Here is a 12,795-nt window from a genome sequence, read left to right as displayed (position 1 = left end):
AGGGGGGAAAAAACCCTCCATTTTTTTTCGGCGGCGCCCGTAATCCGCCTCCCCTTGCTGGACCTCCCCTATTTCGGAACCCTGGTTACAGCCCTGGGTCTAGCCTGGGGCTGCATCCTTCGGGAAGGTCCGAAGGACTCAAGCGTTTAAGGTTTCATAAGTGTTTGAATAAGCCGGCCGGCAGGATATAAGAGGATGTGTTTATTTGTTTTGAAATCCATGGTGGGTTTAGGGCTTGTTTTGAGTTCCATGGTCTAACACCCACACCAACAAAAGTACAGTTGTTTTTCTTTAAGGCAAATCAGCTATAGCCTACAGCAACCCACACCATTTAAAGCACAGATATTTCTTTGATTTGCGGGTATTTATTTGATTGGTACCAACGTTTCCACATTTTGAGCCATAGAAATAAGACTGTATAAAAGTTATGGTCTAAGTCGACATAAAAAAAAAGAAAAGAAAGATGGGAAACAGAAATAACAATCTTCTCCTATATTGCTGTTAAAGCCAAAAGCAATACAACACGATATACATACATTTATTTTGTTATTCCTTTATTGTTCTCCTGAACATTTTCTTATTACAAAGTGTATACATTTACATACATATACATATTTCCATTTATTGTATGAGGACAGGTAATTTCAGCTAGTGTCTCTTATTGTGTCTTTGAACTCGATCTGGACTTGGGCGGCGCCACACCCCAGCAGTAGCAGACCGAGATGCAGCTGTCCAGGCACCAGCGCAAAGAGAGGAGGCATCAATACCCACACAACAGCCACCATCGTACAGTGGCGCTGGAAGCACTTTTAGGGGGTGCTGCAGCACCCACCGCACAGCGCCGTTGCCATCGTATGCAGACCTCCTCGGCCCATCAACACCAAGCCCGCTTTCTCCCTCATGATGCAGAACTCCTCCGGACCACGGAGGGCATGAGGCTTCAACATGAGGAGGGTGTCAGAGACCAAGCAGAACTTCTCCAGATTATGGAGAGCATGATGAAGACGTGCATGCGACTTCTTGTTCGCCTCACTGAGACTTTCAAGCGAGTGAACGCCTTGCACGAGGAAATGTTGACATTCCTCCACAACAGCAACATGCAGCAGAGCGATGGCAGGGGCCGAGGGAGAGGAAGAGATGAACAGTTTGGTGGCAGGGGTCGACAGCAGAGAGAGCGACGTTTGCGCCTAGCACATGACCAATGTGCTGTGTGTCGCTGCTTTGGACATTGGGCGAAGGACTGTCCCGAAGCCAAGGGACAGTCCGATGCCCTGAATGGACAATTTCAACCTGGACAGTGTCAACAGCGACAGAGAGGATTCATGCCAAACAAATCCAACTGACTAGGAGGGGGTGTGGCGCTGTGCCGGGAACGGAGAGAGGGCCTTCACTGCAGGACATAAGCAGGAAAGTGTAAACACACACACACACACACACACACACGCTTACACGCTACAGCTGTTCAAAATACAATAGATAGGCTTGAGAAAGTGTACAAAACACACACATACACTTGCACACAGCTGTTGAAAATACAATGTATAGGTTTGAAAAATCATTGCAACCACCAACTGACTCATACATTATGTATAAAGGCAGCGCCCACAAGGCGTTGCCACAGGTGCGGCTCTTGGTGGACGGTGAAATGATACAGTTTTTGGTGGATTCAGGGGCATCCGAAAGTGTAATTTGTCATAAAGCCCTGTCTAACAAAACCAGCGCTGAGTGGGCGTTGGTTGAAATCAATTACTGCTTCAGGTAATATTGTGGATGAGAATTACACTGTGCCACTGCAGTGTGTAGATGAGTCAAGGAAAGATCAAACATTCATTCCTGTACTCCACAAACTGTCCCATCAATTTGTTGGGAAGAGATTTGATCATTCGTTTGGGCATCTGTCTAATTTCCACACCTGAAGCATTCAATTAAAAAGATTGACAGAGCTGGATTCAAATGCAAATTACACGATGGTGAAACAGGACCCTACGATTCCATTGTACGTTTACCAGTGGGACATTGTACCCACCACAGCCGGCAATGTGAATACTGATTTACTCAGTAAGGCCGAAGCCAGATGTCACCCAGGAGCTTAGCTGAGGAAAACTGACAACTTGCACTGCACAGCTCATGTACACAAAGGTCCAGATAAAACATATGAACTACAATGGGACAGAGTGACCAGAAGGAGAAACTTACACTGAAAACAATGTTTTGGACAGGCGCTCGATGTGCGGTTTCGGTTTCGTTATCGAAGCCTAGGCCGCACACCGACCCAAGGGACATGTAGAAACTAGGGATGGGGCCGATCCGATCCAATATCGGTATCGGGTGCCGATATGGCACTAATTCACGGATCGGATCGGATCGGAATTGAAAAAAAAAAAAAGTTATAATATCGGTATCGGCAGATATCCAAATTCAGGTATCGGAATCGGATCGGAAGTGAAAAAAGTGGATCGGTGCATCCCTAGTAGAAACATTTACCCAATTATACATTTCCTTTTGACGTGCACAATTCTTTTCCCCACGTATCCCTGGGGTCCACCCGCTATGCCGACCACCCGCAATGCCGACCTTAGGTTTAGGCATGGGGGGAGGTTAGGTTTGGCGTGGGGGCTGGGAGAGGTTAGCTCCACCGACACGCTGCACGCCGCCTCGCTCAGCTGGTTCTGCTTGTGGGCTATCGGCATTGTGACCTGTCGGCACTGCGGCCTGTCGGCACATAGACCCTTGCCAAAAGTCCGAAGGACAAATGGCATGATTTGGGACCGTGGGTCAAGGAATGTGAGCGCATCACCTCCTGGAAACAAACAAACGATGATGATGTAATGGTGGCTACCATGCCTGATAATACCAATGTTTTTAAACAATCCTACATGGCAGTGGTACAAACTGTCAGGACTGTTTCATTAGCAACCACTTGCAGGGGGAAAGTCATTTTTATGTCAAAAGACATGAGCATGGTAAAATGTGACATATCAACAATTCCTGAACTTTCCGAGGTACCTGAGGGTTTGTGGGCTAGAGGCAATTGTGATGTTGGTCTGATTAAAAGCATGGAACCAGTGGTGATCACCCCAAAATCTTGCTATCGACCGAAAGCGAAACAATATCCGCTTAAACAGGAGGCTATCGATGGCATTACACCGGTTTTCAACTCTTTGTTGAAGGCGGGGGTAATTATACCCTGTGAAGGCTCTCCTGTGCAGACACGTTGAAACTGATGCGACATCTTTATGACAGTGGCCACAAAGCGAGCGCTTCGAAATTGCAGTAGGCTGTCAGACAGAAGTTGTGTTTCTAGGACATGTGATCACTCAAAATGGCAAATCTTTATCGCCAAAGCGAATAGAAGCCATACAGGCCATAAAAAACTAGTGACAGTAAAACATTTTTAGGTATGACATCCTACTGTAGGACTTTCATTATTGACTACTCTTGTTTGGAAGCTCCGTTGAGTGCCATCGCACACGGACAAGGACTGACTGCAGGTAGTAGAGTGACATGGACACCTGAGGCAGAGGCCTCATTTGAAAAGTAAAAAATGGCTTTGCAAAGCACCCCCACACTTGGACTACCTGACCAGACTCGACCTTAAACTCAGATGGTAGACACCAAAGGGGACTTTATGACCTCTGTTTTGCTCCAAGAGCATGGTGCCCGCCTGCGACCAGTGGCATATTTTTCCACAAAACTTGACCCAGTGGCAGCTGGACTGCCAACATGTCTTCACACCGTGGCCGCTGCCGAGAAAGCCGTTCATGCGTCACGTGACTATGTAGGCTATTCTAGTCTCACTTTACTAGTGCCGCATGCGGTGACAATGCTACTGCTTGAGCAGAAGACGTGTCATTTGTCAACCAGCCGTTGGTTGTGATATAATCATTGCCTCTTGGACATGCCAAACATTATAGTTAAAAGGTGCTTAACCCAGCCACTCTGCTCCCTACGTCAGAGGATGGGGAGCCACATGAATGCTGTAACACAACTGTTACAGCAGTGTGATCACCTAGGCCTGATTTGCAGGAAGTTCCTCTCATTAATCCGGACCTAGAGCTATTTGTTCATGGCTCTGCCTCCCGTAACAAGGTCACAGGTATTAATGAGGTGGGTTTCACAATGGTCTCACACCATGACATTCTGTATGCTTCCTCATTGCCAGCTAACTGCTCCACCCAGGCCGCCGAACTCGCGGCTCTGATCAAAGCTTGTGAATTGGCAGAGGGCCAATCCATACAGATAGCAGGTATGGCTGGGGCGTGGTGCATGATTTTGGCACTTTGTGGAAGCAGAGAGGGTTTTTGACATCCACTGGTAAACCGTGCATGCATCACAAATTAATTGCCACGTTGCTTGATGCTATTTTGACGCAGCAGCAAAGGACGACGTCCATTTACTCCAGCATTTCTCTTTGCTAAGTGAAGAGAGCATTATCCCACACACATGCACGCCACCGCCCCTCTCTGAGCTGCAGGCTAGAGCTTCCCCTGAGGAAGTTTCACTATGGTGTAAGCATGGATGTGTACGAAGGGATGGAGTGTGGGAGGGCCCTAATGGTAAACCAAGTCTTCCAAAATGGCTCTTTCCACACTATGCAAAATTGACACACGGGTTCACACATGTGTCAAAGGGAGGAATGCAGGCAGCTGTGGGGCAGCATTGGTTTACGAAAGGATTCACAATTTACTCTCAAAAGTTTTGTGAGAAATGTGTGATCTGTGCACAACACAATGTGGGCAGAGCAATTTTGAGACAGGCTTCCCATGGAGAAAAGTCCTGCCAATTGTGTTATTTCAAATTGTGAAATTCTCTATGGCAGACCTGCCAATACTGGCGTAGGTCCAGCAAAAGGGATCTCGTTGTCAACGGATCTCTTCGATCATGACATGTTGACTTAATGTGTGCACCTAACCAAAACTCTTTCCCAGGTGCACAGACAGGTGAAAGAAGCACTACCCAAACCTGCAACGGGACCACTGCATAATCTGGTACCAGGAGACTGCAAGAGAGCACCGCCGCCAGACGCTGAAGCTCAGCCTGCTGAAAGTTAATAGGCCTCATCATCGCTGAGAGTGGGGCGCTGCAGCTGAGTGTGAGGAGGAGAGTGAGAGGTTCTGAGCCCACTGCGGGCGGCCTCTGGGATCACTATTTCCCTTCCTGGTGAGAGGCTTTGAGCGTTTGCGGCCTCTCGGAGCATTTATCAGCTTTGTCTCTTTTACACAATACACACGAGGAGGTTTGAGGCTCTGTGCTGCCTCCTCTACATGCACATACATACATACATGAACTTTAAAGGCAACCGGTACACACACCCCATAACCAACCTGAAGATTGGATCAAAATCACAGATCATTTGCGTAAAAAAATCGTAAAACAGAAGATGATGAACAGGGACACTGGGGGGAGGAAAGAGCGATGGCTCTCATGTAAGGGGACTATGTGTGTGTTTGCTGTAATTGCCATTGTTTTGACTGTGCCATTCATATAGTGGGAATTGTGAAGGTGGGAGTAATATTGGCTGTGATATTGGTATTTGTGTCCTGGTACCAATGTGTCAGAGAAGGTGTGATCCAGCTACCAGGATGTACAAGGATGATGGTGAAGTGATGAGTGGGTTCCACCTTATTTTGATATCATGGAGTTGAGTGAGATAGTAAATGAATAGAAAATGCAGCTGAACATGTACTAATGAATTTAATGTTTCACAGGTTGCTACTAATTGTTTTGATGTTTCACAGGTTGCTAAAAAAACAATTGTTTTAATTCTAATCTTGTGAGCTTTCTGATATATTTGAATCCAACATGCAGACATATTTTATATCTAGGAATCAAAGGGCTAAATTGTACAGCATTGTATACATTTTACTGTAATACAGACATTGTTTTTAACTAGTCATTTGATATTGTTTTGATGATCATTTTCTACAAGTTAAGCATAAAAGTGTTAGTTTTCAATGGCTGTATTTGTTCAAATGTTAAGGTTTCTTATCAATAAATTTTCTTTTAATAATTGATAATGATGATTGATTTTTATCAAAGGGAGGAAATGTCAGTGAAAATTATTGATTGATTGATTGATCGATTGATTGTTGATCATTGTTGTCTGTGTTCAGTGTTGGTGAGCGGCCTTCCCCATCGGAGATGTGCTGTGGTTCCAAAACATCATTAAAAAACATCATTAAGATGAATCATCTCTGCTTGCTGAGCTTCAAAGGCCTTCAGGCATGTGAGGGAGATAACGTGCTTGACCAGAGTGAAAGTTGAATCCTCCTGGTGAGGTGATGGAACTTTACAGCAGACTCCGGAGGGTGGGGGCCAGCCACTCCTCGTTATAAGATATAGATATGAGTTAGCTTTTGGGGCACTTGTTCTGAAACTTCCAATTGAGTGTGACTCTCTGTATACAGACAGACCATTACTTGGAAATAAATCCTCCTTTGTTCATTTCAACGAGCGACTGATTAATTGTTTCAAACAAGCATTTTTTGCCATTACACCACCTCATAGCCAACCAACACATTAGGGAGTGGTTAGCCAAGGTGACACTTTCAGTGAAAGCTCAGAGACACAATGATCCATCGGTCTGTCTGTCATACTCTGCATACTTCAGTGAGCTGAAGACTGGAAGCCACAGTCACGCAACAAGCATTAGATCAAAAGCAGTGCTGCTACATGATTCATTACATAATGACATGTCTGGTGTAATCGCTTTGAAATTGAAAACATTGCCAAGTTGCTGATAAAAAGTTCCTGGTAAAAACCCTGATGATAATGTGACCTCAAATTTTGTTTCAGTGTACATAGAGTGAAACACAATGTGAGAGGTTATCAAGATGTATTTATTTATTACCAGGCTAGAGGACGTACAGCTTCATGCAAACAGGTGGAATTGATAGCCAACTCATTCCAAACAAAGTTTTGATGTGGAAATTGCATGAGGAAGAAAGAAAACAGTATCCAGTCATCAGGTACTGTTTGTCTGGTTAACACTTAAAATTCCATGTGTTTCAACTGATTTAGGACAAACAACATTCTGCTTTTTTGCACCATACAAATTTAATAAACTCCAAGCTGTATTGACGCTGGTCTCACTCATGCCAGTTGGACAGTTCAAATCCTTCGTTGAGGACTTCTTTAGTATTCTTCTTGTTTCACCTAGCTGTGGTTATTTGCAGTGTTGGGCAAGTTACTTTCAAAATGTAATATACTACATATTACTAGTTACTTTCATTGTAAAGTAATAAGTTACTTTACAATATTACTTTCTGTGTAGAGTAACTCATTACTTATTACACTACTTTTGCATTACTTTTACCAAAACAACAGCCGCAGCAGAATGACATTGCCGCCCCGGAACCATCCCGAAAAATTATTTCAACCGCCTTGAAGTCGGTGTAAACTATCCAAAATTCTAAATGTTATTATTTCCCTTTGTTATTGTCATCTATAGTGGTTATTTGCATAATAACACACAGTTTGATTAGGAAGTTATTGTATCTTTTTTAAATATGTGCTTTGATTTAATAAAATGTAAATCAATTTGTAACTTGAGTTACTTGACAAAGTAACTGGTATAATATTACTGAAATCCTATAAGTAATAAGTTATATTACTGAGTTACTACTAAAAGTAATATATTACATGTAATATGTTACTTTTGTAATGAGTTACCCCCAACACTGGTTATTTGTAACAGCTCCGGCAGTAGTAACAGGACGCAGAGAGTCTTGACTGATGAACCATTGATTTTATTTTCTCCAGCAGGCACGACTAGGAGGCGTGATGGTTAACACCGTGAAAGCTATAAGGGACATACAAAACATATCAATTTACAGCCTGCACATCAAAAATAAACAATAGTAGGCCTACATAGAATTTATTAAAGCTAATGTAACAATTAAAATACAAACTTTATTAAACAACTAATTAAAACATCACCAGTCAACGTGCAACAAAACAGATAAAGTGCAAACACTAAATAGAAAGCAGCAATGGGGTTGACTACACCATCACACTAAATACATAGAATTAAAAGACATCAAGACAAAGTCAATAGACCACCCACCAAACCACATACATAAACGAATAAAATACATGTACATTCACAAAAGCAACACAATTGGACCTGCTAAAAGTGCAAACAGAATACCTCGTTCCGCTCGCCGAGGCTGTTAAGCAGGGGGCTTATCGACGCATCTTGGCTGGGTTATACCGCACACTAACAAATACAACCAAAACAAGAGTCACCATCGGCTTAAATCGCCAGCACAAAACTCCCGTAATACAGTTTTACAATTTGCACAACATACCTCAGGGCTTTCAGTCATGTTACTCTGTCTTTCTTCGGGGGAGAAAGTCGGCATTACCAGAGCACAGTACAGTATGCCGAACAGTTAAATAAGAAATGCAGCCAGCTGCTGACTCAACAGGTGGAGGAGATGAGGCTAATCAGTGGGGATTTCCTGGTCATCTACACAGACCAACCAGACTAGAGTGTAAGAGGAGGCTGCCACCTAGTGGACACTACAATAATTCCGAAAGGAAAGGGTGTAAATTATGTGGGGAAGAAACTGGAGCAGCAAAGAAAATAAGCGGTCAGTTACATTATTATTACCAACAATGGTTTAATTACTTTTAGACTAGTTATAAAATTAATAACATGAGATATGTTTAAAAAAGTTGTCCATTTATTTTGCTATTGTCTATTATTGTCTATTGTCTATTATTGTACTGTATTATTGCTATTCTGTAAACAGGGCACAATATGTTTTTCCTCTGTAAATAAAGGTTACTGTTTAGAGCACCTTTATGTCAGTGATCTCATTCTAGTGTTGCTCATAAAGAAAATCATTCACTAGTGACTATTTAGACACATTTGTGATTCATAAATGTCACCACAACATCGAGTTAAAACCCCTTTCCTGTCACACATGCTTTTTTCAATCATGAGAGACCAGAGGGTAAGGTTAATCAGCAAGCTTTATTAAAGTATGGCATGGCGATAGGATTCATGGCCTGAAGCGGTATGGCATTAATTCTGATGGCGTGGCAGCATGGCAACTGATTCTTTGGCGTAGTGACTCCGAGGCAGGATGCCTCTCTTCTTGAGGCGGGAGGGCATCTGCTCGGAGAACCCCCCCCGTAGGGGATTCTTCGGGAGTCAATACATTGGTGGTGGACTGGGGAGGTGGGTGGGGTGAAACGCGGCTTCCAGAGAAGGAATTAGATCAGCTTAGTGCAGCGCTAGGGGACAGGGAACAAGGACCGTGGTGCGCCCGGCGTGGCTATAAATACTGCCACGTCATGGCCTCGGCACTGACGACATTAACGCCGTCACCTAGGCAAGTGCGTCACTACTGCACTGACGACATTAACGACGTCACGCTGGGATTACTGCACTTGTCGTCACGCTAGGATTACATATGATGCTGAGGTCGCTATGTCTCTAGATTACGTGTGGCGTGAGGCAGCGTGACTGGTCTTCATCTTGAAACTAGGTCGAGACCATCATTTCAATCATGAGAGACCAGAGGGTAAGGTTAATCAGCAAGCTTTATTAAAGTATGGCATGGCGATAGGATTCATGGCCTGAAGCGGTATGGCATTAATTCTGATGGCGTGGCAGCATGGCAACTGATTCTTTGGCGTAGTGACTCCGAGGCAGGATGCCTCTCTTCTTGAGGCGGGAGGGCATCTGCTCGGAGAACCCCCCAAAAGAGAGAAACCTGAAAGGCCAACCGGTCTGCTCGCCTCGCGATACAGCGGGCGCTGGGCGGAAGGCGACGCTTGTCGCCGACCGGTTGGCTCGAACCAAGGGCGCCGAAAACGTGGGTGCCGGGTCGCGCGAGCACCCACGGAAAGAGCCGAGCACCCACCGGGAAATGAGGGGAGAGAGAGAGAGATAGATGCCTATTACTGTGCCACAGGCAGATATCTCTCTCTCTCTCTCTCACTCCCCTCATCATTTCCCCGTGGATGCTCGGCTCTGGGCTGTGGGCTGTGGGGGCTGGGCCGCCTGGGCGGGGTCGAGTCATTTTACATGATAGCAAACTCAACCCGCCCGAGCCCCGCCGGCGGCCCCGGGTTGCAAAACGAGTTGATCCAAACATAGCCCGTTAATCTGATTGGCTGCATGAGTCAGTGCACTCTACGTGACCCTGCTGACGTAGTGACGTTAACACACTTGTGGACTTGAGCGGTATCTGACAGAGAGTGACAGACAGACTGACAGTTATCAACAACAACTAGAACTAGCCAAAAACAAAATGAGGAGATTTTTGATTAAACCTAGTGGGGTTTCCACCACCACCACCACAACGACTTCCAGTTCCACAACAACCAGCGTGGTTTCCAGTGCGACTGGGACTACGTCTACTAGTCTAGTAACACCGCGGCCGCGCCGAGGCCAAGTACTTCATCATCTGCGACTGGTGAGCCGGCGGGCTGCAGAAGGGATCATGGACAAAAGAAAGGGCGGACTTATCAAGCTAGCTGGAAAACCAAATTCCCATGGATAACCTATACAAAGGACAAAGTATTTTGTGAGGTGTGCACTGCAGCTAAAAACATGGGGGCTCCGCTTCCCTCCACATCACCCCATCTAGAATCTTTGAAGGCTTTTGTACAAGAAGGCTTTTCCTGGGCTAAAGCATTAGAACGATTCATAAAACAATTCATCCGACGCTCAACTCCAAGGGGCAACACTTTCCTCATAAAGAAAAAATAACGTCAATGGTGAGTGAAAAAATAAAACCTTTTCTATTTAATAGCTATGCGGGCCTAATATTGGTGGTCAATTAATTGTGACAGTGCAATGTGTACAGTAGGCTATTATGTTTGGCTTGTGTTGGTGTGGTGTCTCTGAGCCACATGGGGCTTGGTGTGTAATTGAGCTATCTATGATTTATCTTCTAAATAATTCCGGTGGCATAATTATTATTTTCCGTGCATTATGAGCCTCATAATATGAGGTGTAGTAGTGTATGTTAATGTTGGTTAAAACCTTTGATCTCTCAATGTGTCTGTGTGGGCCGCTGACGCTGTTCATGTCCTATGGTGCTGAAATGAGTGTGTGGGTGAGTGCTTCGGTCGCTTATTCCTATTGTGTCGAACTGAAGTGGTGTGTGAAGTGTGTGTGTGTGTGTGTGTGTGTGTGTGTGTGTGTGTGTGTGTGTGTGTGTGTGTGTGTGTAGGTCGCTGTTAAATCTCCTATGGTGCTGAAATGTGTGCGTTTGCGTCACTGCAGCTTTATCACGTTTGGGTCGGCTCGGCTGGGGGGGGGGGGGTTGTTTGGCAACGGGCACAAGCATGGGCACCCACTGGCACAGACATAAATCGGCGCCTATGGCTCGAACCCCCCCCCAAACTGCACCCAGAACACTTGCAGGCTGCTCGACACCTAGAACACTTCGAGTAGATTACTGGGGTTTGAATTAGTGGGGAGACTACAGGCTGCTCGACACCTAGAACATTGACAGGCTGCTCGACACCTAGAACACTTCAAGTAGTCTGCTGAGGTCTGAATTAGTGATGCTGAATTAGTTATGTGACTACAGGCTGCTCGACACCTAGAACACTTGCAGGCTGCTCGACACCTGGAACACTTCGAGTCGTCTACTGAGGTCTTGCTGAATTAGTTATGTGACTACAGGCTGCTCGACACCTAGAACACTTCGAGTCGTCTACTGAGGTCTTGCTGAATTAGTTATGTGACTACAGGCTGCTCGACACCTAGAACACTTGCAGGCTGCTCGACACCTAGAACACTTCGAGTCGTCTACTGAGGTCTGAATTGGTGATGCTGCCTCAGCGTTGAGATTTGAATCGAGCCTCCTCGGTTTTGAGATTTGAATTGAGCCCCCCCCTGACTACAGGCTGCTCGACACCTGGAACACTTGCAGGCTGCTTGACACCTAGAACACTTCGAGTAGTCCACTGGGGTCTGAATTAGTGGGGAGACTACGGGCTGCTCGACACCCGGAACACTTGCAGGCTGCTCGGCACCTAGAACATTCACAGGCTGCTCGACACGTAGAACACTTTGAGTAGTCTGCTGGGGTCTGGATTAGTGGTGTGACTACAGGCTGCTCGGCACCTAGAACACTTGCAGGCTGCTCGGCACCTATAACACTTTGAGTAGTCTACCGTGGTCGGAATTAGTGATTTGTTGCGGGCTGTTCAACACCGAACACTTGCAGGCTGCTCGACACCTAGAACGCTTAATCAATTAGATCGACCCCCCCCCTGACTACAGGCTGCTCGGCACCTGGAACACTTGCAGGCTGCTCAGCACCTAGAACACTTCGAGTAGTCCACTGGGGTCTGAATTAGTGGGGAGACTACGGGCTGCTCGACACCCGGAACACTTGCAGGCTGCTCGGCACCTAGAACATTCACAGGCTGCTTGACACGTAGAACACTTTGAGTAGTCTGCTGGGGTCTGAATTAGTGGTGCGACTACAGGCTGCTCGGCACCTAGAACACTTGCAGGCTGCTCGGCACCTAGAACACTTCGAGTAGTCTACCGTGGTCGGAATTAGTGATTTGTTGCGGGCTGTTCAACGCCGAGCACTTGCAGGCTGCTCGACACCTGGAACGCTTAATCAATTAGATCGACACCGATTCGGGGAGTCCACCACCAATGAAATGGTAACGGCTATTGCGAGGAATGCAGGAATGGATGCCATGTGCTTACCATGTGACGCCTAGGGGAGGAAAGATCTTTGGGCAGACAATATGGCGGCCTGCTCTGGTCGGATGTAGGCCGCGTGGGCTGACGAGGACCAGCGGCATCGC

The 12,795-nt window shown here is 45.8% G+C and overlaps 1 protein-coding gene across 1 annotated transcript in view; it reads right to left on the bottom strand.

The window, feature by feature from the left end:
- Nucleotides 1–809: 809 nt before the first annotated feature.
- LOC310775778 (intelectin-like) overlaps nt 810–12,795 on the bottom strand; it is a gene marked incomplete at both ends in the record, with an annotated part of 28,786 nt that continues 16,800 nt past the window's right edge. The window contains 2 exons of the mRNA XM_083635912.1: nt 810–938; nt 4,963–5,086. Of these exons, the coding sequence (XP_083492038.1) occupies nt 810–938; nt 4,963–5,086 (253 nt within the window). The remainder of the gene's footprint in view (nt 939–4,962; nt 5,087–12,795) is intronic.

This window comes from Poromitra crassiceps (genome assembly GCF_964638095.1).
Source record: "Poromitra crassiceps genome assembly, chromosome: 4".
Taxonomy (NCBI): Eukaryota; Metazoa; Chordata; class Actinopteri; order Beryciformes; family Melamphaidae; genus Poromitra; species Poromitra crassiceps.
Note: the sequence above shows the minus strand (reverse complement) of the source record. Positions and strands in the feature narration are given on the sequence as shown.